This window comes from Suncus etruscus, chromosome 10 (genome assembly GCF_024139225.1).
Source record: "Suncus etruscus isolate mSunEtr1 chromosome 10, mSunEtr1.pri.cur, whole genome shotgun sequence".
In the NCBI taxonomy this organism is placed as follows: Eukaryota; Metazoa; Chordata; class Mammalia; order Eulipotyphla; family Soricidae; genus Suncus; species Suncus etruscus.
In genome coordinates this window covers 110,955,259-110,983,031 of record NC_064857.1, presented here as the reverse complement: position 1 = coordinate 110,983,031, position 27,773 = coordinate 110,955,259, and the positions used below count along the sequence as shown (strand labels likewise).

General features: G+C 41.6%; 1 protein-coding gene across 1 annotated transcript; it reads right to left on the bottom strand.

The window, feature by feature from the left end:
- Nucleotides 1–450: 450 nt before the first annotated feature.
- MATCAP2 (microtubule associated tyrosine carboxypeptidase 2) lies at nucleotides 451–25,485 on the bottom strand. The gene is made up of 6 exons (XM_049781889.1): nucleotides 24,802–25,485; nucleotides 8,089–8,232; nucleotides 7,019–7,151; nucleotides 6,308–6,613; nucleotides 3,454–3,551; nucleotides 451–789 (listed from the first exon to the last, which is right to left on the bottom strand). Exons 1-6 carry the CDS (start codon nucleotides 25,216–25,218, stop codon nucleotides 628–630), a joined length of 1,260 nt encoding a protein of 419 aa, XP_049637846.1. The 5' UTR covers nucleotides 25,219–25,485; the 3' UTR covers nucleotides 451–627.
- Nucleotides 25,486–27,773: the final 2,288 nt, after the last annotated feature.

Sequence of the window (27,773 nt, the reverse complement as noted above, 5' to 3'; positions counted from 1 at the left end):
TAAATCTTGTTTAAAATATTGAAGTTCAGTGTGTCTCAGAAAATTTAAAAAAATTTTAGTTAAAATATAAGTGGGTAAAAGAAGTAATTCTTCAATTTCATTCTTGGAAACTGCTTAGTGAAGCAATAATCTATAAACGATATAAGTAGTAATAACTATTCGGGGTACATTTTCACTCTCCCTAGCATAAGTTATAAGAGAAATAAGAAATCTTAGCTACATTTATCTTTGAAAATAAGAAAGGGGATTTTTCAAATGAAGCTAAGTATCATTTTTCAAATACCAATAGAGCTCTGGAGTTTGAGCCACCTGGAACTCTAACTGGAGCTTCTCAGAGAAAAGTTTATTGCTCAGTGTGACCACGGTTCTTCAGAGGCACTCATGGGTGTTGCTGTCATCTCCCTCTGATTCCCATCTAAGATCAGATGAGAAGAGGACTGACTTTACCCTGCAGGCTTGAGAAAGTGTGCAGTATATACTTAATCTAGAAATTCAGCGGAACACTGCAAACTGTTTTTCTGAAAACTTAAGTAAATATTCATTGTTTGATAACTCTGCCAGTGCTAACTGCCCCCAACTGTCAATATACAGAAAAGTTCAGGGCAGCTGTTTTTGCAAGAATGCTAATTAACAAATAAGATCTTTGAGCTCTCTGTCAGTCAGTTCATTCACTTCCATGATCTTCTCTAAATGTTCCATATACCGGCTATGGTCCTGTAGGAAGTGAGGGACCCTCATGTTCTCAGTAACTGCCAATCCTTTCAAGCGATCCACATCTTCATAAGATACCTGGAAAAAGGAAGATGGCTGATTTAAACATCTAATTTCAGCTACATTTTGAATAGCAGTTTCTTTCCTAGTCTTAAGTGAAAGAATGGGACTTGTTTTTCAAATTGCTTTCCAAAATGTGAACTATTTTAGATTACAAAATCGCAAAATTAGAATGCATTTATCTTATAGTGGAAGAAATTGCAATAACAACTAGGCAGAAAAAGATATCAAGGGTATCCAGATAGGAATGGAATAAGTCAAGCTCTCACTGTTTGTAGATGACATGTTATTATACTTAGAAAATTCTAAATACTCTACCAAAAAGCTCCTATAAATAATAGATTCATAGAACAAAGTGACAGGCGACAAAATTAATGTACAAAAATTAATAGCCTCCTTATACACAAATAATGATAGAGAAGCAGGGCCAGTAACAGTAGCAGTAGCGCGGAGCAGTAAGGTGTGCCTTGCTGGTGCTAGCCTAGGACAGACCACAGTCCGATCCCCCAAGCATCTCATATAGTCCCCCAATCCAAGAGTGATTTCTGAGTGCATAGCCATGTCACTCCATGACATTGAAACTAAATGCATCTTCAAGGAGAAAACACTACTTTCCAAATAAGTGGAAGCAGAGATAAAAAAAATGGGATTACATTAAACAAATGGGATTACATTAAACTGAGAAGCCTCTCACTTCAAAAGAAACAGTGACTAGGATAAAAAGGCCACCCACAGAATGAAAGAAAACTATTCACACAACATTCACCAGATAAGGGGCTGATATTTAAGATATACAAGGTATTGTGACAGAACTTAACAAAAAAATCTAACCCCATCAAAAAATGAGATGAACAGACATTTCCTCAAAGAAAAAAATACAGATGGCCAAAAAGCACATGAAAAAATGTTCCACACCACTAATCATTAGGAATTAGTGATGTTTTGCAAATCAAAACAACAATGGGATATCATCTCATGTCACAGAAACTGGCACACATCACAAAGAACAAGAACAACTACTGCTGGTATGGATGTAGGGAGAAAGGAACTCTCATTCATTGCTGGTGGGAATGCCATTTAGTCTAGCTTTTTTAAAAGAATATGCATATTCCTTAAAAAGCTGGACATAGAGCTCCATATGATCCAGTGATACCACTCCTAGGGATATACTCTAAGACCACAAAAACACAATACAATAATGCCCTCTACACTCCTATGTTCATAGCAGTACTATTTACAATAGTCAGAATCTAGAAACAACCTAGATTCCCAGAAACAGATAAGTGACTAAAGAAACTGTGGTACACCTATACAAAAGGAATACTATACAGCTGTTAGAAATAATGAAGTTGGGGCAGGTGAGGTGGCGCTAGAGGTAAGGTGTCTGCCTTGCAAGCTCTAGCCAAGGAAGGACTGCAGTTCGTTCCCCCAGCATCCCATATGGTCCCCACAAGCCAGGGGCAATTTCTGAGTGCTCAGCCAGGAGTAACCCCTGAGCATCAAACGGGTGTGGCCCAAAAAAACCAAAAAAAAAAAGAATAACACCCAGAGACAATAGTGATAAGGGCTGGAAGGACCAGCTCATGATAATGGTAAGTGCAGTTACAGAAATAACTACATTTACAGCTACCATGACAATGATAGAGAAATACAATGCCTGACTCAAAGATAGGCAGGAAGTTGGGGGAGAAGGGAAATGGGAGTAGTGGTGGCAAGAAAGTTGCACTGGTGAAGGGGTGTGTGCATTTTATGGCTGAAACCCAAGTACAAACATGTTTGTAACCATGGTGCTTAAATAGATAATTTATCAAAACTTAAAAATAAAAAAGAGGGGAGTCAGAGCAATCCTATAGTGAAGAGGGGATTTGCCTTTTACAAGATCTAACCTGGGTTCAATCTCTGACATTCCATAAGGTGCCCAGGCACCATCAGGAGTGATCCCTGAGCACAGAGCCAAGAGTAAGCCTGAGTACTTTCATTTGTGGCCAAAAATGAAACAAAATAAGAATATCCTAGAGACAAAGTCAGAATCTTATTGTCATTTAGGGATATGCATGTTGTAATATTAAGGGAAGAAGCTACTTTAAAATGCTTTTGAGAGCTACTGATATCTGAGCTTTGTATGTAGGCTGCCCAGGTTTGATCCCTGGCATTGTCCCCCTAAGCACTGCTGGGAGCAACCCCTAAGCACAGAGCTGTGAGAAGTGTGGAAAAAATTGCTTTAGAAAAAAGATGTGCCAGGGCCGGGCGGTGGCGCTGGAGGTAAGGTGCCTGCCTTGCCTGCGCTAGCCTAGGACGGACCGCGGTTCGATCCCCCGGCGTCCCATATGGTCCCCCAAGAAGCCAGGAGCAACTTCTGAGCGCATAGCCAGGAGTAACCCCTGAGCGTCACAGGGTGTGGCCCAAAAACCAAAAAAAAAAAAAAAAAAAAAAAAAAAAGAAAAAAGATGTGCCCACATTGTCCATTTGTTTTTCATCAGAATGTCCATCAGGAATTTTTAAATTGGTTTTTGTACTGTCTAATCATGCTGGTCTCATAGTGCTTCCCTTCAGTTATGACGTAAAGAAAAGATACTGAGACAATAAAATAAAGTACCATTGTGATCCCATTTTATTGAATGGCAAGTCAAGGCTGGAAGAGATGTTAGTAGGCTATGATGAAGAACTCTGTGTCCCACTCACCTTCCCCAAAGCAGTGAGCAGATGAAAGTCAATGCTGTCTCTGTAGCGCAGGATTCGCAGGATGCCATCCAGATATACCTGGTCTTTACTGAAGCACCCTGACAGAAAGAAAGGAGTGCTTACTTCTGGTCACATGTGTACGGTCGCAGTGTGGTGCACACTGGGAGCTTCCCTTGAAGTTCTTCAAAAGGTTAAATATCGAGCTACCATTTGTGCCATCAACCCTATTCCTAAATATATACTCAAGAGAATTAAACTTGTGTCATATGTGTCACAAAAGCACATTAAAGTAGACAAAAATTGCAAAAACTCAAATAACCATTAACTGTTGAATGAATAATGATATGTCTAGCCAACAGAATATTACTCAGTATAAAAACTGCTGAAATATTGATACATGATAAAAAATATAGTGCCCAGGATACAAGAGCCCCCACTGCGTGGGAGAAACTATTCACCCAATCCCAAAATATACAAGGCACTGATGGAAATTTACAAGAAAAAAGAACAACATCTAATCCCATCAAAAAGTGGAGAGGAGAAATGAACAGACACTTTGTCAAAGAAGAAATACAAATGGCCAAAAGGCACATGAAAAAGTGCTCCACATCACTAATCATCAGGGAGATGCAAATCAAAACAACTATGAGGTACCATCTCATGCCACAGAGATTGGCACACATCACAAAGAATGAGAACAAGCAGTGTTGGCAGGGATGTGGAGAGAAAGGAACTCTTATCCACTGCTGGTGGGAATGCCTGTCTAGTCCACTTTTATGGAAAGCGAGATGGAGATTGCCCCAAAAACTGGAAATTGAGCTCCCATACAATCCAGCTATACTACTCCTAGGGGTATACCCTAGGAACACAAAAATACAAAAACCCCTTCCTCACACCTATATTCATTGCAGCATATTTATAGTAGCCAGAATGGCTAAAGAAACTGTGGTACATACACACAATGGAATACTATGCAGCCATCAGGAGAGATGAAGTTATGAAATTTTCCTATACATGGATGTACATGAAATCTATTATGCCAAGTGAAATAAGCCAGAGGGAGAGAGATAAATGCAGAATAGTCTCCCTCATCTATGAGTTTTAAGAAAAATAAAAGACATTTTTGCAATAATTCTCAGAGACAAAAGAGAGGAGGGCTGGAAGGTCCAGCTCACGACATGAAGCTCACCACAAAGAGTGATGAGTGCAGTTAGAGAAATAACTACATTGAGAACTATCCCAACAATGTGAATGAATTAGGGAAGTAGAAAGCCTGTCTAGAGTACAGGCGAGGGTGGGGTGGGAAGGAGGGAGATTTGGGACATTGGTGATGGGAATGTTGTACCGGTGAAAGGGGGGGGTGTTGTTTACATGACTGAAACCCAATTATAATCATATTTGTAATCAAGGTGTTTAAATAAAGATGTTAATAAAAAAGTAAAACTAATATTTATTCTTTATAATGTAGACTTTGAATATTAGTAAATGTGCCCTTAGGTACTGTCAAAACTTCACTTTTCTCACTTTCAAATCTTATAGATTCAGTAGTTAAAAATATGAGTTATTATATTAAATGAAAGTCAACCAGAGTGAATGGCAAAAAAATGTCTAAAACAGGCAAATCCATCAAAGCAGGTTAGTGGTTGCTTAGAGTTAGGTCTAGGAGGTGAAAGAAATGGTGAATAACCTCTAACAGGTACCTGTTTTTATTTGGGGTAGTTGGTTGGGGCCACTTCAAGGACTCTCTGTAGTGCTGGGATCAAACTGGCATTGGCTACATTCCTTAACCCCTACACTCTATTTCTGACATTACAGGTTTTGGGGTATTTGGTGGGGGTGCGAGATTATGAAAAATATTCTGGAATTAGGGGCCAGAGCAGTGGTGCAAATGGTAGGGTGCTTGCCTTGTACACACTAACCTAGGACAGACTGCGGTTCGATCCCTCCAGAAACTCATATGTTCTCCCCAAGTCAGGAGTAACCCCTGAGCATCACTGGATGTGCCCCCAAAAAACAAAACAAAACAAAATTCTGGAATTAGGGGCCGGAATGATAGCACAGTGGTAAGGCGTTTGCTTTGCAAGTGGCTGATCCAGGATGGACCTAGGTTCAATCCCCGGCGTCCCATATAGTCCCACAAACTAGAAGCAATTTCTGAGCACATAGCCAGGAGTAACCTCTGAGCATCACCAGCTGTGGCCCAAAAACAAACAAAAAACCGAAAATATTCTGGAATTAGTAGTGATGATCAAATATTTATATGGAATATTCTAAAAATCAGTAAACTATATTTCAAATAAGTAAATGAAAAGATACCTATATTAATACCTCAATAAAACTGTTTTTAAAGTCATCTTAAAAGTCAACGACAACATAATCGATACCCAATCTACAAGCTATACACAGAGAGGACCAATTACACTAGCAGTCCAAGGGGCAAAGGAGGGAGATTAGGATGCATACTGGGAACGGGTGGAGGCAACACTGGTGGTGGGAATGCCCCTGATTCTTTGTCACTATGTACCTTAAATATCACTGTGAAAGACTCGTAATTCACTTAAAATTAAAAAAAATATTTTAAAAAAAGGTGAAAATTCTACCAATTGGTCATCTTAGAGGTAGGACAGATAGATAATAGGAAGGTAAATTGAAGGAAGTAGGTTGGTTCTATCATTCTATTTTTGTAGGACTTAAGTTTTCACAGAGAAATGCTAACAGATGTGTTTTTGGAAAATTATCAGTGATCTCAAGTAATAAAATATTAATCTGTTATAGCGAGTGGATTCTGATTGGAAGATTAAAACATACATCCACAGATATTACCCCCATCTCAGAAAACTTGAGGGACACCTACCTGGTTGGGAAGTATCAGTCAATCCCCTCTTGGCTCTTACACAATAATCCCATCTTGTATTGGGGTCCTTGACAAACTTTCCGATATCTTTAAAGAGCTCACAAAAAGACATGTGGCTGGCTTGGTAGACAGTGTAGTAGAGGAGAGCAGCCCGCCAAAGGAAGGGGTCTTTTCTGAACAGGACACTGTGAATACTTGCCAGACCTTCCTCTGTGGGATTGTTTGGCTTTAGCTCATGTTTTCTACGGCCTGTCCAACTGTTCCATGGCTGCTGGAGGTTGTTGATACCTCGAAAATAGTGTGTGCCTATGGAAAAGAAAAGACATAAGAAATAATAATAGCCATTTTTTTTTATTTTTTAACATCTTCAAAGGGGTTCTAAAAGCAAACTGTGGTGTGCATACAAACTAGAAAACACTGCCAGGTGTAACTTTCATAGTGAATTAATTTTTTTCAAGGAAAATCATAGACTTGACATTTGAAATAAAAAAAAATAAAAAGATATTCCATGAAATTCTCTGTTGAAATGGAGAACTGAAACTCAGTGAATTTAATAACTTTCCAACCTTAATATTGCCTTACAATTTAAATGAGACATTATGTTCAAATAAAATACACTATTCCATGATGTTTTGCCAATTATAATAAAAAATCCTCTCTGAAGCTGATTATTGACCTCACGATGACAGGGAGGGAAAAGGGTGACTCTACCTATCTCATGTCTCAGCATTCCTTCCAGCCAGTGCTCACGTGCAGTGGAGACATTGATAGACAGTGTTGGGCACCCGTTCACCACTGTCATGGAAGCTCGAGAAAGCAGATCCTCAGTGAGATGGACTACAATCTAAGGGCAGAAGGAAAGATAAATAAATAAATAACAGAATGAGAAGATGGAAGGGGTCACAGGAAACAATATCCCCATAAATCAACATCCTTTCTCATGATTGCAACCACTTTGAAACCTTTCAGAAAACAAGATGATGAAATGCAGAACGAATCAGTTTTAATCCTTTCTTCCAGCTTTGAGCTTTTGGAGAACTCAATCTCTTACTGTGTTGAAAGTAATGTATTTTGAGGCCAGAGAGATAACATAGCAAGTAGGGCATATGTTTTGCATGTGGCCCACCCAGATTGGATCCCCAAAATCCCTATGGTCCCCCCGAGCCAGACCGGAATGACCCCTGTGCACAGAATCAGCAGTAACTCCTGATAATCACTAGGTGTGGCCCCAAAAAAAAAAAACAAAAAAAGAAAAAAGGAAAAAAAAAACAATAAAAAATGCAAGTAATGTGCTTGTACCTGTGATGTGCTCTCAAAAATGAACCAGAGAGAAAGTGGTGCAAAAGAAAGTACAGGAATCAGAGAATACTGTGAGGTGGAAGCCTTGGAACTGGCTGCTAATGAGAAGCTACTGGGAAAAGTATCCTTGTAAATTTTTTTTCTTCTCCTTATACCCAGACTCTCTTCTTTAATGTTTCATAAAGCAATTCACATTGTGAGAGATGTAGCTCATGCCTACATGTGTGAGAAACCCAGTGCAACACACACACACACACACACACACACACACACACACACACACACATCCTACAATTTATGTTGACACAATAGAAAGAAAAGAACAATGAAATCAAACACAACAATTCAATGCAACAGAAATGAAAATGTATACTATTTATTAAGAGACCTATGTCACTGGAGTATAATAGGGCTGGGAAAACAGAAGCTGCAAATGAGCTCATGTGGTTCTGACTGAGCGCTAAGCTCCTCCTCATCCATACCTCGCCCATGCAGCCTTCTTTCACCATGTACTTTCTAACATGGCTCCAGATTCGAGTTTTAGATAACAGGCTACCACCATTAGCCTGTTCAAATTTTTCATAGCTTCCATATTTCTGTAAAGTCAGTTCCATAATATTGATAGACTGAAAAAGAAACAGATAATGAAATTAAATAGTCTCCCATTACTTTGAGATGAGTAACGAGCAGCTACAGTCTTATTTATCAGGGTCTGTTCTGTGCTTATTTCCAAACTAAACTGAAATAGAAATATCAAATGTTTCCCACAGCTTAATTACTACAAACTCCAGGCAAGAAGGTACTTAGTGAGGGGATTATTATCAAACATATTTTTATGTCAAAGCACCCATGGGAAAAACCTAAGGACTCACCTCAATTTCTTCTCTATACCGGTTGCACAGAATATATATAATCAAGGAAAGTGTCAATTGTTAAATTACACAAAAAAATTAGACATATAGACTTCCATTGACCCAAGTTTGAAAATTAGGCACATGACAAAAAAAACCCAAAAACAGTAAAAGTATTCAGAGTGATTCTCTATGGATGGTAAATTATGCTTTTGTTTCTATACTAAGCTCTTAGGAAGAGTACACCAGGCAGTGCTCAGAGGTTATTCCTGGTTCTGCACTTAAGAATTACTCCTGGCAGAGCTCATATGAGATGTTGGGAATCAAATCTGGATGGGCTCATACAAGGCAAGCACCCTACCAGCTATACTATCTCGCCAACCTCTATATTAAATATTTATAATGGGCAAAGCACAGTTTTCAGTATTCTCTTTATAATCCAGACCTATCTAGTCACTATCCCCCACCTGCCAGTCAGCCACAGACATTCCTCTCCAACGTATCTGTACTTAGAGGAAACACATAATTACTGATAATTTATACTAAAGTTACCTTTAGGAAAATTAGATTGCTAATATAAGAGAGTAATATTCACATTCTTGAGATGTAATTATAGAGCAAGCTTCTACTTTCCTCATCTATGTGGATATCTAGCTTCTAAGAATCCTGACAAATTTTTCTATTTCTTTCCATCTCTAAGAATGGCAAAATACAGAGTGAATGAGACATTATGTTGTTTAATTAATGTGCTTTATCTGTTTTAAACCTCTTGAAACCAAGCAGTTGACTCTATATCCCTCCTACCGTTAAGGCCGCAGTCTCCTGTTTGGCAGAACCCTGACTCTGACTTGGCACCTCTCCTTCACTTCCTTTCTCATTACACAGTTCTGTGTGCAGTTCTTCAATGCATAGTTCTGTCACAGTAGGAAATGACACAAGAGGCACCTACTCCTGAATTCTACAAGACATAGTTAGGTGGAATATATTTCTTGCTTAAAAAAATAGGTTGAAGGGGCCGGAGAGATAGCATGGAGGTAAGGCGTTTGCCTTTCATGCAGAAGGTCATCGGTTCAAATCCCGGCGTCCCATATGGTCCCCCGTGCCTGCCAGGAGCAATTTCTGAGCATGGAGCCAGGAATAACCCCTGAGCACTGCCGGGTGTGACCCAAAAACCACAAAAAAAAAAAAATAGGTTGAAAAAAGCCACCAAAATATTCTTTACGTTTAGGGCAAAAAAAAAAAGTTAGCATATCTCTGGCTAAGTTATTAACCAACACATTATCTCTGCTCAAATCAATCCTTCTTCTTAGAGGAGCCCAATCATTTCCTCTCCTGTTTACTTTGTCACTTCTGTCACGATCAGGGTCACATGTGCCAGACTGTAGTGCTAGTGGGATCAGCCCATCTGGTTACAGATTGTGGATGTAGACTCTGGTGGCAAGACGATCTCAACTGTGATGCTGGCCATATGCTTGTGGGGGCTGTAGGGGGAATATCCTCCTGGCAAATCTATTTAGCTCAGTCCTTGCAAACCTGGCTGTATACCAGATCACACACTGTCAAGGGGTCCCAGACACAAGGATTCTGCCAAACATTTTCTAGCATCAGGTCCCTTTCGCCACAGTCATCGCTGGGCCCAAGATAGCAGTGAAATTCTTTTCTACAAAGGGTCCTAGGATGGGCTGGAAAGATAGCACAGTGGTAGGGTATTTGCTTTGCCTGATGGACCCAGGCTCAATTCCTAGCATCCCAAATGGTCCCCTCAGCCTGCCAGGAGTGATTTCTGAGTGCACAGCCTGGAGTAACCCCTGAGCACCACTGGGTGTGGCCCCAAAACAAAAGCAAAAAAACAACAAAGGGTCCAAATTAACAATTATAAAACAATGTTGTTGAAACCCATATAAAAGAATGCAGCTGAACAGGTCACAAATAAAATCAACTCAACGCAGATCAAAGATATATACATTATATGCATAAGAGCTACAGTGAAAATATTCTTTTTTTTTTTTTTTTGGTTTCGTGGGCCACACCCGGTGAATCTCAGGGGTTACTCCTGGCTATGTGCTCAGAAATCCTTCCTGGCTTGAGGGACCATATGGGACGCCGGGGGATCTAACCTAGGTCTGTCCTAGGCTAGTGCTGGCAAGGCAGACACCTTACTGCTCTGTGCCTCTGCTCCAGTCCTTACAGTGAGAATATTCTGAGAAGAAAGCAGACATACCCTTGAATCAGGTTGGGTTTTTTTTTTTGTTTTGTTTTTTTTTTGGTTTTTGGGCCACACCCGGCTGTGCTCAGGGGCTACTCCTGGCTGTCTGCTCAGCAATAGCTCCTGGCAGGCACGGGGGACCATATGGGACACCAGGATTTGAACCAATCCCCTTTGGTCCTGGATCGGCTGCTTGCAAGACAAACGCCGCTGTGCTATCTCTCCGGGCCTGAATTAGGTGGTTTTTAAATAACAAAATGGAGATATCAGACTTCATTAAAAATATGAACAATAAAATTATACTTTAAAATTAGAACACTTTGTGGAGGAACAAAGAGACAGTGCAGCAGATAAGGACATTTTCCTTAAATGTGGTTGATCCTGGTTCTATCATTGGTAATACATGTGTTTCCCTGAGCCTCGCCAAGAGTAATTCTTACGCATAGAGTCAGAAGTAAGCCTTAAAGTTGAAGTTGCCCCTTAAACAAAAGCAAAAACCTTGTGGTCAGAGCTGGAGATATGGCTCAGATGATGTGAAAGATGTCTGGGATGTGAAAGGCACTGAGTTCAACCCCTGGGCATGCTGGGGTTGCCAAACCAGAGTGCCACACCTCTGGGTCCCTGCATCACCTGGAATATCCTCCTCCTCAAGCACACTCGACACTCCTGGAAAAAAGCCTCAACTGACTAAAAGGACACCAGCAAAATGTTCACAGACTGTGAACATTTATTTTCAGATACATCTCTGATAAGACTTATAAACTAGGTCTTGGGGGTTCAAGTGATAGCATAGTGAGTAGTGAACGTTTGCTTTGCGCACAGCTGATCTGGTTTCAATTCCTGGCGTCCCATTCCTCAAGCACCGAGAGGAGTGATTACTGAGTGCAGAACTAAGAGATGTGTCACAAAACAAACAAAAAGTCTTATAAACTAGATATACAAAGAACTTCTGTAATTCAATAATCTAAAACAAATAAAAACATTTAAAAAAACCACCAAGCACGGGTTTAGGTGCTCTTCTTACATGTGACCAAGCTTAATTCCTTTCCCAGCTCTGTATCTTATCCCCAGTCCTATCAGGAATAATCCTTGAGCATAGAGCTAAAAGAAAGCCCTGAGTACAGATGGGTATAGGAAAAAAAGTCATTAAGGAATTGAATGCATAGTTGTTTAGTAAATGCAAATAGACAAAAGCACATGAGAAGATGTTCAACATCACTCAGAGAAATGCAAATCAAAACCACAATTATATAGCACTTCTCAACTAGCAGGATAGTTACAAAAGCAAAACAAAGTGGCCGAGGACCAAAAACCTCCATATACTGTTAGCTGGAATTACCAAGGGTAATTCAGAAGGGTGTCCATTGAAAGGTTAGAATTCTCATATGACCAACTCTACCAAGTAGGTGTACGAGTGAAACATATTCTATACATGTTGTTCCTAATAGCATTATTCATATATTATAGAAAAATAGAAACAAGTTAAATGTCATCAACTGATAACTGGGGGAACCCAAGACAAAAAAAAGTAGTAGTATTAAGACAAAATGTTTGTATTGTAACACTGCAAGCAAGCAATCCAAAAATCTCCTGTAATCTGATCTTAGTTTACCTGTGGACTCTGTTTACTACTCAGTAGTTTGGAAATCTGACCATCAGTCACAAGCCACTGCAACAGTCAGGTGCCCCAAACAATCTCTCTTCTCAAAGGCAGCTCTTACAAATGGCACAATGAGAGCACCAGTGTGATAGGAGTTGGCTATGATACAGAAAGACCAGACTCAGAAGAAGATCTGGTTTTAGCCTGTGACCTGCACTTATTATGTGGCCTTATGTATGTCATTTACCTTCCTCAGCTTCAGTTTCTCCACGGGCAAATGGAGATACAAATCTTTGCCCTGCTTGCCTCACAAGGTTGTTCTGAGGACAAAATCAGAGATAGAGAAAAAGCAAAAGGGAAATGAGAAAAGTAAGAGGTCATGAACATGTACTGTAACTGATTTCTCATATGATTACATGTAGTTTATAAGTGCTGTTAGAATTTAGATTCTGCTGAATCTAAACTTAAACTCCATCAAATCCCAACCCTCTTCTTTCATTACTTTCCCTTAAAAAAATTATATCATCCAGAACTCTTCCTAGCCCTCAAATGCCAAAATAACCTTTAGAAGATTGCATGAGGTTCTCCCCACTGCTTTTCTTTAAGTCAATGTTTTCCAATCTGTTTCTTATAAAAAAAGTACTTAAATCTTTTTTTTAAAATGTTCCATAGACAAATTAGCTTCTAAATATTGAATTCTCTCTCATACAGAGTAAAGTATGAATGAGAAAGTGTGTTTTTAAAACTCAGACTGTGGGGCCAGAGAGATAGCTGGGCGGCGGGGCGTTTTGCCTTGCATGCAGAAGGACGGTGGCTTGAATCCCGGCATCCCATATGCCCCCACACCCGAGCCTGCCAGGAGTAATTTCTGAGCATAGAGCAAGGAATAACCCCTGAGTGCTGCCAGGTCTGATCCAAAAAACAAAAAACAAACAAACAAACAAAAAACCCCAAAACCTCACACCATTTTAAAAACACTTCAGTTAAGTGTGATGTATACACACATATATACACTTGAGATTCTCAGGATAAAATGTTAAATTTCAAATACTGGGCCAGAGCGGTGGCGCCAGCGGTAGGGTGTCTGCCTTTCACATGCTAACCTAGGACAGACAGACTGTGGTTCGATCCCCCAGCATCCCATATGGTCCCCCACGCCAGGAGCGATTTCTGAGGCATAGCCAGGAGTAACCCCTGATGGCCAGTGGCTGTGGCCCCAAAATAAAAAAAATTCAAATACTAAATGAATGTATCATGATAGCTATTTCTTCTTATTATAGAAGATTATACTATAGCCAACACTGGACACTAGAGCAGCAGTCACATTAACCTCATATCTTTGTTGGTAGCTAAGGCACAAAAACACTGGCTCTAGATTACAGAAACAAAAATTTCAAGGGAGAAGGACAAGGGAGAAAGTAAAGAAGGTCTGGATAAAGTATCAGCATCTGCCTAAACCACTAAGTCCAACATTGCTATAAACCTAGGACCCAAACTACAGCAATTAAATTTAAACATGTGTCTGTCAAGGAACCAGGTTGGTGGTGGGAGGGAATCTGGGATTGGTGGTGGAGGGATAAGCGTAGGTGGAAACAGAACATTGTATGCGGCCTGGAGAGATAGCACAGTGGCATTTGCCTTGCAAGCAGCGGATCCAGGACCAAAGGTGGTTGGTTCAAATCCCGGTCCCATATGGTCCCCCGTGCCTGCCAGGAGCTATTTCTGAGCAGACAGCCAGGAGTAAGCCCTGAGCACCACGGGTGTGGCCCAAAAACCAAAAAAAAAAAAAAAAAAAAAAAAGGTTAAAAGGTTAGGTGAGGAGAGTCCTTTGTCAGCCTGCTGCTAGTTCCAAAACACCTAGAGCCAGCCAACCAACTCTGGCAACAGACCCCGAACGCCTGGCACCCAAGCTATTTATTCTGCTCTCAACAGCGCCCCCACCTGGGAGGTCAAGGTGGGACAACAGGTAAAGAATAATCTTATGGGGCCCGGAGAGATAGCACAGCGGCGTTTGCCTTGCAAGCAGCCGATCCAGGACCAAAGGTGGTTGGTTCGAATCCCGGCGTCCCATAGGGTCCCCCGTGCCTGCCAGGAGCTATTGCTGAGCAGACAGCCAGGAGTAACCCCTGAGCACCGCCGGGTGTGGCCCAAAAAACAACAAAAAAAAAACAACAAAAAACAACAACAACAAAAAAAACAAAAACAAACATCTCATATGGTTCCCTGAGCCTGCCAGGAGTGATTTCTGAGCATAGAGCCAAGAGTAATCCCTGAGACTGCCGGGTGTGACCCAAAAAAAAAAAAAAAAAAAAAGATTACAATAGGATAAAGAAAGATGTCGCCAGCTACCAGAATAAGTTAAGTATGCTCAACTGGTACTACAGACACTTTTCTCACTTTCTATGGAGGAAAAGCAGTAGAAGCAATTCTAGCTGTTCAGCTAAAAAGTCCATGTTTGAATCTGAGACTTTACAGGCTTCAGTCACAACAAAGTTCTTTGGTCACCAAAGTCACAAGTTCTCCTAAGCCTTTATAAGACCATAAACTCCTCTCTTCTCTATTCCAATACACAAATTTACTATGGAATCTTTTTTTTTTATTATTTTTGGTTTTTGGGCCACATCCAGTGATGCTCAGGGGTTACTCCTACTATGCGCTCAGAAATTGCTCCTGAAGTCCTTCCTGGGTCAGCCTCATGCAAGGCAAACCACCCTACTGCTGTGCTATTACTCTGGCCCCTGGAATCTTTTAAAGCTAACAACTTTAGGTTTATCTGAAAGGTGTGTAATTTATTATATACAAAATCTTATCACCAGGGAAGCTTTTATTTTTTATCTGCCTTTTATTGGCTGGGCAGATAAATGCTAAAGATTTGAAATCTATAAGATAAAACACTACATTTAAGGCTACCTAGTAAATTCTGCTGTTAGTGAAGGAAATTGATTTCCAATTAAATTATTTTGTTGGGGCGCTAGAGGTAAGGTGTCTGCCTTGCAAGCGCTAGCGTAGGATGTACCGCAGTTCGATCCCCCAGCGTCCCATATGGTCCCCCCAAGCCAGGGGCAATTTCTGAGCGCATAGCCAGGAGTAACCCCTGAGCGTCAAACGGGTGTGGCCCATAAAACAAAAAACAAAAAGTTTTAAATTATTTTGTTAATAAAAGAAGAGATAATGGGGCTGGAAAGATAGTGCTTATTTTGTACAGAGCTGGCCCAGGTTCAATCTCTGGCACCCCATATAGTCCTCTGAGCACCACCAGGTATAGCCCCTGAATATTACGAGGTGTGGTCCAAAAACCAAAAAAAAAAAAAAAGTGAAAAATAAGTTCTACATATTATTTTATTCTGTCTATATTTTTAACCATGAATGTTTTATTGCATTTATACTATAAGCTCTAAAAGCAAGACACCATCTTGTGAAAACTATATTTGGGTTTTCTATTATATTAAACACAGGATATAATTTTAGAAAACGAAGCAATCTTAAATCACAAAAGATAAACTGGCAACCTGAATGTGGCCAACAGGTATATTTATACTGGCCTAAAAATATTTGCTTGTTTAATTGATTTAGCTGTCAATATTTGCAAATTATAGGACTCCGTATAAGAATTCAGGTCTTCTACCTCCTCTTGTTGGCTCATTGCATAATTTATAATCTCTGCCTAGATAGACATGAAAGACTGCAATTCCTGAGACAACCTAACCAGTTTACAAACTAGGAAGAGGAAAATCTGATTTTTTAACATAATGAAGCTAGTCCATCTAGGTTTTTATTTGAATGCTTGAAACTGTAAATGAAAATACAGTGCTAGGCGAGACGTGTCATGTAGGGGAAACTGGCTATCAGGTCACAGACCTTCTCTTTCCCTATTTGATTATATATTTTAGGCTTCACAAGGGGTGCTCAGGGACACAAGGACCATTTCTGATGGTTCTTTTTTTTTTTTTTTTTTTTTTTTTTTTTTTATAATTTTTATTATGAATTATGAGAACAAAAGATGCAAAGAAAGAGGATAAGGTAAAGTTACAGTGGAAGGACAATCACCCATAACATAATTATCAGAAGAAGTCCCCTTGCTGATATCTTAACTTTGAATTTTCACCAAAGAAAGTTAAGATAAATAAAACAGAATCCATGTGCAATTACTTTTTCCCTCAAGTCCCCAGATTGTAGCACATTATAATATTTCTTAACAGCACACAAGGCAATCTAAAGCCATCAAACTTACGTAACTCCTTAAACATTAGAGGCATAGTATTTTTTACATTTCCATGTACATGCATATTAGCTTAAGTTAACCTCAAATTTTAAGTGGGTGTGTTTTAAGGATTAGAGTCAAAGGAGCACAGTAAAAACGGTGTTAGAGTGGCAATTGTTGTTTGCATAGGCCCACCAAAATATGAGAGGCATGGAAAGGAATAGCCTTGGCCTAAATACAAAGAGATCCTACCCCTGAAGTTTCCTGGCATAAGACCAGCTCTAGGCCTCAGGAAAGTTATCGTTCGCTCCAAGACATTGTCCGTAGCGCCAACACACTTATCACACAGTCTCTGTTGTTGGTCTCATGTTTCTGTATTAAAGATTCTGGAATCTGCATGTCCTACATTGAAGTCATGATGTGGAGTGCCTTTTCGTTTCACCTCACCATGAAAGGGGAATGCAGGAAGCCCTGTCCTGTAAGCAGGTTGTTGTTGTTAAGTCTTCTCAGTGTTAAGGGAAGTCTCTTTTGAGCAGGACGATGTCTGAGCAGTGGTAGGGTCTTCCGTGGTAGAGGATTGCTTCCAGGTGATGTTATAGACAAACCTCACCATAAAGGGGCAATACAGCAAGCCCTGTCCAGTAAACAGGTCATTGTTCTTGTTGTCTTCTCAGTGTTAAGGGATGTCTCTTTTGAGTAGATCGATGTCAGAGCAGCTGTAGGGTCGTCCCTGGTACAGGAATGCCTCCAGGTGATGTTATATACAACCTTGGATGTTTTATAAATGTCTTCTGTAGATCAAGGGGTAAATGGAGAATGCCCATTCTTCTGAGGCCTGTGCCAGGTCTTTATGTCAATGTTCAGGGTGTAAGGTCTCATTGCACTACAAGATTTGTGAGTTCCCATTTCTATTAGATAAGAACTTATTGGTATGTATAGTATTTTCCTATGTTAGTGTGCCTACGCAAACAAGATATAAAGCCACGTGGTGCTATCAGATATATGGGGGCATAAGAACATTTCCAACAAGACCCATGACTTGGTTCAAACATAAGTATTAAACTGAGGGATTCTTTCACACCAAATTCCATATTGAGCAGTTCATAAAGAGAAGATAAAAAACATGGGGGGGGGATCATCACTGTATAAGAAAGTATTTAGCAAAAGTTATAGCCGTCAAAGAAAACACCCATAAAATGTTGAAAAGATATGTGTCCTTTTTATGCCTTTTAAAATAGTTGGGTGGGTGTTAACTCTAGGGCACCACTTTGGTCTGTGAATTAGGACTCAACAGTACTTAAGTTAGAAAGGGTAAAAAAGGAGTAATGATGATAGGAGTTAAAGAAGTTAAAGAGAAATATGAACTTATGAAGGGGTATGCAAAAGGGCAGAGTACAAAATGGACATTCTGCATACATAAAAACATAATTCAATGATAGTGAGTACTATTAATGTTTCTTGTGAGAGTACTATTAATGTTTCTTGTGCGCGCGGGGGCAATAGCCCCCGCGCGATTTTGAAAATGTAGACTGGACAGAGATTACCAGTGCCAGCCAAGCCTCCTCCTGCTATACTCCCGGCTCCCAGGAAGGAGAGATCCTTCAAGAAGCTGGGAGAACAGAAGTTCAGAGCCCCACCCAGACCCTCCCTAAGGAGCCGCATGGATAGTGGGGGAAGGCCTAGGGTACCTTCAAACTCCACCAGGGGACCCAACTCACCGGCTTGCCCAGGGGTGTGGCCTGGGGAAGCCCTGGAGATCTGGAGCAAGGCGGCAGAGGGGTGCTGGGGTTACCCAAATCCCGCACCCCCCCCTAGGCCTGGCCAAGCAGGCCTCCGGCATGGCGTGGGCCTGCCAAGCCTCCTCCTGCTAGACTCCCGGCTCCCAGGAAGGAGAGATCCTTCAAGAAGCTGGGAGAACAGAAGTTCAGAGCCCCACCCAGACCCTCCCTAAGGAGCCGCATGGATAGTGGGGGAAGGCCTAGGGTACCTTCAAACTCCACCAAGGGACCCAACTCACCGGCTTGCCCAGGGGTGTGGCCCGGGGAAGCCCTGGAGATCTGGAGCAAGGCGGCAGAGGGGTGCTGGGGTTACCCAAATCCCGCACCCCCCCCTAGGCCTGGCCAAGCAGGCCTCCGGCATGGCGTGGGCCTGCCAAGCCTCCTCCTGCTAGACTCCCGGCTCCCAGGAAGGAGAGATCCTTCAAGAAGCTGGGAGAACAGAAGTTCAGAGCCCCACCCAGACCCTCCCTAAGGAGCCGCATGGATAGTGGGGGAAGGCCTAGGGTACCTTCAAACTCCACCAGGGGACCCAACTCACCGGCTTGCCCAGGGGTGTGGCCTGGGGAAGCCCTGGAGATCTGGAGCAAGGCGGCAGAGGGGTGCTGGGGTTACCCAAATCCCGCACCCCCCCCTAGGCCTGGCCAAGCAGGCCTCCGGCATGGCGTGGGCCTGCCAAGCCTCCTCCTGCTAGACTCCCGGCTCCCAGGAAGGAGAGATCCTTCAAGAAGCTGGGAGAACAGAAGTTCAGAGCCCCACCCAGACCCTCCCTAAGGAGCCGCATGGATAGTGGGGGAAGGCCTAGGGTACCTTCAAACTCCACCAAGGGACCCAACTCACCGGCTTGCCCAGGGGTGTGGCCCGGGGAAGCCCTGGAGATCTGGAGCAAGGCGGCAGAGGGGTGCTGGGGTTACCCAAATCCCGCACCCCCCCCTAGGCCTGGCCAAGCAGGCCTCCGGCATGGCGTGGGCCTGCCAAGCCTCCTCCTGCTAGACTCCCGGCTCCCAGGAAGGAGAGATCCTTCAAGAAGCTGGGAGAACAGAAGTTCAGAGCCCCACCCAGACCCTCCCTAAGGAGCCGCATGGATAGTGGGGGAAGGCCTAGGGTACCTTCAAACTCCACCAGGGGACCCAACTCACCGGCTTGCCCAGGGGTGTGGCCTGGGGAAGCCCTGGAGATCTGGAGCAAGGCGGCAGAGGGGTGCTGGGGTTACCCAAATCCCGCACCCCCCCCTAGGCCTGGCCAAGCAGGCCTCCGGCATGGCGTGGGCCTGCCAAGCCTCCTCCTGCTAGACTCCCGGCTCCCAGGAAGGAGAGATCCTTCAAGAAGCTGGGAGAACAGAAGTTCAGAGCCCCACCCAGACCCTCCCTAAGGAGCCGCATGGATAGTGGGGGAAGGCCTAGGGTACCTTCAAACTCCACCAAGGGACCCAACTCACCGGCTTGCCCAGGGGTGTGGCCCGGGGAAGCCCTGGAGATCTGGAGCAAGGCGGCAGAGGGGTGCTGGGGTTACCCAAATCCCGCACCCCCCCCTAGGCCTGGCCAAGCAGGCCTCCGGCATGGCGTGGGCCTGCCAAGCCTCCTCCTGCTAGACTCCTCTGATGGTTCTTAAATAACTGCTAAATAGTTTAATGTAAGGGTCCAAGGATATATAATGCTTTGACCCTGCTATCCTTAGGAGTCCCCCAAGGCCATATCCAGCAATGTTCCAAAGACTTCAGAGACTCTGGAAGACCATGTGATGCTGGGATTAAACAGAGCTGAGTACCTACAAGGTATGTACTTAACCTGTTTTTATCTCTCTCTACCCTTTTCCTCATTTTTAGATTTAGTTGGTGTTGAATGCCCTCTGTAATACTGGAACTGCAGTTCTGGAACTGCCTGGCAGATGAAACCCCTGTAGAGCTATTTATTCCAGGGGACTCTAGATTCTCCTTGAGGCTGAAAGCTTCAGAAACAACACCGAACCAGAGAAGGGGATAAACAGCACAGAGGGGCACCATTCCCCCATGATTCTTTTTTTTTTGGGGGGGGGGGGGTTCACACCTGGCAGTGCTCAGGGATTACTCCTGGCTCTAAGCTCAGAAGTCGTTCCTGGCAGGCTTGGGGGATCATGTGGGATGCTGGGATTTAAAACACCATCCTTCTCCATGCAGGGCAAATGCCCTACCTCCATGCCATCTCTCCGGCCCTCCCACATGATTCTTAATTGGGCTTGAAATTGGGCCATTCCTCCTCCCTCACAGAGAGCTTCCATAAGATAATAATACTTATCAATACTACCTTGCTCCAAGACACTCCTTAGCTCCATTATTTCATGCTGAATTTCACCCCAGCAGCTCACTTACCTCCAGGCTATGTCCTGTAACCCTTTAGATATCCAGTTCCTCTTTTGGCCCTATATAAGCATTGTTTTAAGGAATAAACAACCTCTGGTCTTCAGTCTAGGACCCATTCTTTCCAGGTCATTAGCTGGGGGAATATCCTAGCTCCCTGAACACACTGGGAGGAAGTTTACCCTTGCAGACAGGGTTGGCACAATTTGGTTTGGTGCCATACACTGTGGTACTAAGGGCTTACTCCTGATGTTGTGCTTAGGGATCAGAATTGGCAGTACTTCAGGGGACCCTTAAGGTTCACTGGGGATTGAACTTGGATCAACTGTGTGCAAGGTAAGTACCCTACCCACCAGACTATCCTTCCAGCCCATCCCTCCCCCATTTTAAATACCTTTGAGATGGTTTTTATTAAAAAAAAAAAAAAAAACCCACAACTTTAATTACTTCTGGTAACATGGGATCACTAACTGAATCTTATTTAATCTTTTGTTGGGAATATAGTTTGGGCCATTCCTGGGAGTGTGGGGCTACTGCTATTTTCCGGGGTCATTCTCAACAGTAGTTGGGGAATCTTGCAGTGCCAGGAACTGAACCAGAGCCTGCCACATTCAAGGCAAGAACATTGCACACACCCACCACCAGCCCCATATAGTCTTTCCAACCCAACTGCCATTAACTTTAAACATAATATGTTTAAAATAAAGCAACAAGTGCGGTGTCAAAGAGATAGTTTACAGGGCCAGAGTACGTGTCCTGAAAGTAGAAAGCCCGAGTTCCATCTCCTACACCACAGTCTCTGGCACAGCCTCCAAGCACTGAGCTTGTAGTCCCCAGCATTGCAATGTGTCTTCACACCAAAAGTAAACAAAAGAATGCTCTTGCCCTTTCTTCTTTCTTTCTTTCTTTCTTTCTTTCTTTCTTTCTTTCTTTCTTTCTTTCTTTCTTTCTTTCTTTCTTTCTTTCTTTCTTTCTTTCTTTCTTTCTTTCTTTCTTTCTTTCTTCTTTCTTTCTTTCTTTCTCTCTCTCTCTCTCTCTCTCTCTCTTTCTCTTCCTTCCTTCCTTCCTTCCTTCCTTCCTTCCTTCCTTCCTTCTCTTCTTTCCTTCCTTCTTTCTTTCCTTTCTCTTCTTCTTTCTTCTTTCTTTCTTTCTTTCTTTCTTTCTTTCTTTCTTTCTTTCTTCTTTCTTTCTTTCTTTCTTTCTTTCTTTCTTTCTTTCTTTCTTTTTCTTTCTTTCTTTCCTCCCTCCCTCCCTCCTTCCTTCCTTCCTTCCTTCCTTTCCTTCCTTCCTTTCTTTCTTTCTCTCTCTCTCTTTTCTTTCTTTCTTTCTTTCCTTCCTTCTTCCTTCCTTCCTTCCTTCCTTCCTTCCTTCCTTCCTTCCTTCCTTCCTTCCTTCCTCCCTCTCTCTCTCTTCTTTCTTTCTTTCTCTCTTCTTTCTTTCTTTCTTTCTTTCTTTCTTTCTTTCTTTCTTTCTTTCTTTCTTTCTTTCTTCTTTCTTTTTAAGTAAGGCACTGTGGTTTACACAGTTGTTCAGAAAAGTTGTTTCCGGCATAGAATGTTTCAACACTGATCCATCCCCAGTGTCTACTTCTCTCCACTAATGTTCCCATTTTCCCTCTCACACCCCTGTTTTTGCTTTCTTACTCCCACACAATTGTTCTAATTTTTATAAGAAATCAAGAGTTTCAGGGCCAGACTGATAGCACAGTGATAAGGCATGCAGCCGACCCAGGACAGATCCGGGTTCAATCCCTGGCATCCCATATGGTCCCGAGCCTATCAAGAGCGATTTCTGAATGCAGAACCAGAAATAACTCCTGAGTGTCACCGGGTGTGGCCAAACAAACAAAAAAAGCGAAAAACAAAAATATCAAGAGTTTCCTCGTGAATGCCTTATTAAAACAAAGTGTTCATTGCACAAAATTCTAACTTTGTATCCTGGACGCTACTTTTCTTGTGCATTAATAATACATTTCTTGATGATCATTAATTCCTTCCGAGAGATACTTCATTATGCTTTTCCCCAGGAAGCTACAGGAGCTTTGGAGACTGCAGTAAAAAAAAAAAAAAAAAAAAAAAGGACTATTATTAATGTGTAAATCTCAGAGGAGCTAATTGCTCATGTAAACAGTTGTGCTTTGTTGCTAAGGCCTTAGTGCTAAACTTTGTATAGATAAAATGGGGGAGAAAAGAGGCTGCCATAGTCCTGGTAAGGTGCCACTTTACTCCCAAAATATCAACTTTACTTGAGAAAAAGCACTTCACATATTAAAGTTTCTAACATTCAGATGAATTTAAATTAACAGAGACTTGCTCCTACCATGATTTTCCTATGTGTCTTTATGGCTCTTCTATAAATTTAAGAAAAAACTTTAAGGGCCTGGAGAGATAGCACAGCGGTGTTTGCCTTGCAAGCAGCCGATCCAGGACCAAAGGTGGTTGGTTCAAATCCCGGTGTCCCATATGGTCCCCCGTGCCTGCCAGGAGCTATTTTTGAGCAGAGAACCAGGAGGAACCCCTGAGCACAGCCGGGTGTGGCCCAAAAAACCAAAAAAAAAAAAAAAAAAAAAAGAAAAAGAAAAAGAAAAAACTTTAAGATTTTTTTTTTTTTTTTTTTGGTTTTTGGGCCACACCCGGCGGTGCTCAGGGGTTACTCCTGGCTGTCTGCTCAGAAATAGTTCCTGGCAGGCACGGGGGACCATATGGGACACCGGGATTCGAACCAACCACCTTTGGTCCTGGATGGGCTGCTTGCAAGGCAAACACCGCTGTGCTATCTCTCCGGGCCCAAACTTTAAGATTTTAAGTAATTTAAGAAAAAAATCTGGGGGCAGAAGCAATAGTATAGTGGGTAAGGTGTTTTGCTTTGCATGTGGCAGACTTGACTTTGACAACTGGCATCCAAATATGGTCCCCTGGGCCTACTAGGAGTAATTCCTGAGTGTAGAGCTACAAGTAACCCTGAGCACTGCTTGGTGTAGCAACAACAACAACAACAACAACAAAGAATTGTAAGTACTTAAGTGAATTTTGAAATTTACGAAAGTACTTAAAGTAGTATGCAGTGTGTGTATGTGTGAGATGCACCTGGCTGTGCTCAGGGTTTACTCCTGGCTCTGTATTCAGAAAGTACTCCTGGCAAGCTCAGGAGACCATATGGGATGCCAGGGATCAATACCTGCTGTGCTACTGTTCTGGCCCCTTAAAGAACTTTAATATAAATAGGTAGTGCTAGGTATCAAATGAACTAATCTGAAGAGTGCTATCATAACATTTTTATCACCATTTATTAAGCTTAAGGCAAATCTAAAAATTCCATTATTTTCCTCTTTTAATGAGTGCTTTGATTCTTGACAATGACTAAGAATTTTAAGAATGCATGAAAAAAAACTTATGGGCAATAATTATGCCTTGGTTCCCAAACTGCTTAAGCAATTAAGTGGAACCTAAGCAGGTTAGAATGGAAGAGACAACAAGGAGATGTTGAGGGACCACAAGCTCCACCTAAAGTAGTGAAAACTACAGAGACCACAGGCAGTGTCTGGTGTACATGCTGACTAACCAGATTCAGGGGTGTGGCTTGCTATGATCCTAAAGGGCTTCTCCTAATTAAGATGCTTGATTTCACAAAATGTACAAGACAGAGTATGGATTTTAACTGCTACCTAGTCATTTTCACATATGTTATATGTTACTTACCTGGAGAATTCTTGTTATTTTGGAGATTTGTATGTCCTAGATGGAAGGTTAACTAAAACATATAAATAACTGGGATTTTTTCCCCTTTTATTTAAACACTATGATTACAAAGTTGTTCATGATTGAATTTCAGTTTTATAATGAATAAATGAACATTTTCCGCTACCAAAGCTCACACTTTCCCTCTACCCACCGTGCCTACCTCTTGACCTCTTGAGCAGGCATTTAACACTCTCTCTCTTTCTCTCTCTTTCTCTCTCTCTCTCTCTCCTCTCTTTCCTCACATCATTTTCCCCTTTAGATATTATAGATTACACTATGTTTTGTTTTTTTTGGGGGGGGCAAACACCATATTTATTCACTGTACCATTAGGATTGCACTATGTTAATGAAGGGGTACCATGCATATCACTTTATCTTCATTCAACACCCAAATATAATCAGGGCACTTTAATATAATTTTTTTTGCTTATAACGTAGAAAATAATTGTTTGAGTTCATAGAAATAACACAATGTAAGTAGATTTACCTGCTTAAGAAATCGATCAGAAGCTTGACTGTGCTTGGCTAACATACTTGGCAGAGAAGGATTAACATATTCAAACTGAGGGTTGTAGGCAAAGTCAGACTTGAAGAAGCTCAATTTTTCTTTCTCCAAGTTGGAAGGCTTTATAGCGGTGAGTATACAAAATCTCTTTCCAGAAAAATCTTCTTTTTCAAAACTTCTAGATAGTTGAGGCTGCGGCGTTGGCTTCAGAAGAGTGGAGAAATGGAGCTGCCTGGCCTTGGGTTTGGGTTTAGGTGGTAGGACTATGCTGTTCCCTGTAACAGAGATATCATGTGTAAACTTTACAATACTTGAAACTGAACTAGTGACAAAAACAGTAGGCTGCCTTTCCAGGCAGCACCAGGTCCCTCTGCGTAGCAGAGGCAGTGGGGCTTTCATCTTGCAGAGATCTTTACTACAAGAGCTAGATTTGCTGGTTTTTCTACATCTTTTGGAGTAGTTAGAGGAAGAATGCTTTTGTGAATGATGCTTTTTCTCCTCTTTGCTCTGTAGTAGGACATTGTAACTACTGGTTCCAGTTGTGAATATATCCTTAAGAATTCCAGAAGGTAAATGCGAATTGTTTCTTTTGCTGTTAATGATCAATGAGTCTTCAACACTTAGGACAGACTTCTTAGCAAGTTCTTGCTCAGGCCAATGAAGCTTTTCTGTATTAATAAACAAAACCAAAACAAAAGAAACAACAAATACCAAATGAAGCAAATTACTAATGAAATTTATTTTGAAGCTCTGAAATTTACTAGTGTTAAAGAAATCTTAAATAGTAAGAAGATATTTTACTAAACAGTAACACTGGATACCATCACTATTATATGGGTGTATATATGCTAAAATTGTTTCAAACTGTATGTATTTCAAAGTTTAAAAGTATGTACAATTATTCATATAGAAGCTACTTAGCTATCAATGATATGGATTTATACAAAGGACAGAGTTTCAACAATATGATTTGACCTCAGAGTCAACTCCAGGACATTTTCAAAGCCTTGCAATCTGGTACTAGGTAACATCAGTAAAAGAAGGCAATATGGTTTTATCTATCTTAAAAGCCACTTTTAAAATTAAATATATGATGTGTTCATATGCTGTATTCAGATCATTTAATAACTGGTTGATTTTTTTAATTCACAGCTAAGATTAAAGTACCACAAGCCTTATTTGGGGGAGGGCTGAAAATATTGCTTCCCATAAATTGCTTAGTACCAAATGGCAAGTGAAGAGAGGTCAGTGTTACCATCAGATCTCACAGCTGCTCCAAAGGTGGTGAAAATCACTTGGCATGCTGTTGCTCAGTCATGACAACAAACCAGTGTTGATTTGCGGCGCAAAGTACTTGTGGTGAAAAGCACTGAAAAGCAGACTTTGCATGGAGGATACCTGAACTGCATGATCCTTGAAGCATGAAGCCAGGAGAGTCCCCGAGTATTGCAAGGCCTGACTCACAAACAAAATAAATATATAAAACCATGTTGATTTACATTCTTTATTTAACAACACTTGGGATACTAACAATCAAGTATAGGACTGTGGTACAGGTCCGTGTAAACACACTTTCTCTGCCTTAACTAGCTTCTAATATGACTATGAAGACAGAGCATGCCAGTGTAAACATGAATACAAGATAATGTAAGGTTAGCTATAAAAAAAAAGATTTAGAGAATAACCGAGTGCTCAGAATAAAGAGCAATGTGAAGAAATTCAGGAAAATACTTCAATTCATTCTCTCAAGAACTCTCAGTTTCAACACTAAACTTACAAAGTACCTAAGATTGTCTTCAAACCTGCTAAAAGGGGCGAAAGCGATAGCACAGTGCTAGGGCATTTGCCTTGCGCATGGCTGACCTGGGACATACCCGGGCTTTGATCCTAGGCATCCCAGATGGTCTCCCGAACCTGCCAGGAGTGATTTCTGAGCACAGAGCCCGGAGTAACTGCTGAGCATCACTGGCTATGGCCCAAAAACAAAACAAAAAAACCTACAACAAACAACCAAACCAAACCAAACAAAACAAAAAAACCTGCTATGTGATTTAGACTCAAGCCCAAGTTATTTCTACAAATATTTTTAGTCTTCTAAATTATTTTATTCTTTTAAAGTATTTCCTAAATTCTGATTGCAGCGCTGACAAATTACAAATCTGTCAACCAGTTTTCTTTTAGGGTTACACTAGCAGTTCTCAGGTCTTACTCCTGGCTCTGTGTGAAGAATGATCTTGGCTGAATTAAGGGGGACCATGTGGGGTACTTGGGATTGAACTGAGGACAAGTATGCATGCAAGGCAATTGCCTTACCCACAATACTGTCTCTCCAGTCCCCTTAACCCATTTTCTTATCTTAGTCTTACAGACCCAACTCTCTAGCCCCCAACCTTGGCTGTTAATATAGAGGCGAATCCATTGATGGCCATTATTGAATGGCCTTTCCAAAAATCAAATTATTCTTTTTCTAGGAGCCACATATATTTATGCCGGATTTAGAGGCTTAGTCCAACAGTGCAAATGTGGTGTTTGGGCTTTATAGAGTTTGGGGGCCATTAGGGCTATATTTAGCAATGCTAGGAGAACCAGAGTGTTCTGGGGGACTAAACTCAGGGCTTCACAAAAGCAAAGCATGCTCTCTCTATCATGTGGGTATTCCAGTATTTGAAAACTATTTATAAACATCTAGGGCCAGAGAGGTAGCATGGAGGTGGAACATTTGCCTTGCATGTAGAAGGTCGGTGGTTTAAATCCCAGCATCCAATATGGTCCCCCGAGCCTGCCAGGAGTGATTTCAGGAGTACACTGAGCGCTGCCAGGTGTGACCCAAAAACCAAAAAAAAAAAAAAAAAACCCAAACCAAACAAACAAAAAAACCCCCCAAAACCCTATTTATAGACATCTGTCATTTGGTAATCTGAAACTAGACATTCAGGGATCCTTTCCATAATAAT

Bases quoted from the DNA above. Each gene is read 5' to 3' on its own strand.
- MATCAP2 (XM_049781889.1), bottom strand. From the start codon at position 25,218: ATGAAAGCCCCACTGCCTCTGCTACGCAGAGGGACCTGGTGCTGCCTG. The intron at 7,152-8,088 runs GTATGGATGAGG...TTCTGCCCTTAG, and splicing joins AAGAAGGCTGCATGGGCGAG to ATTGTAGTCCATCTCACTGA. The intron at 6,614-7,018 runs GTAGAGTCACCC...TCTTTTCCATAG, and splicing joins AATGCTGAGACATGAGATAG to GCACACACTATTTTCGAGGT.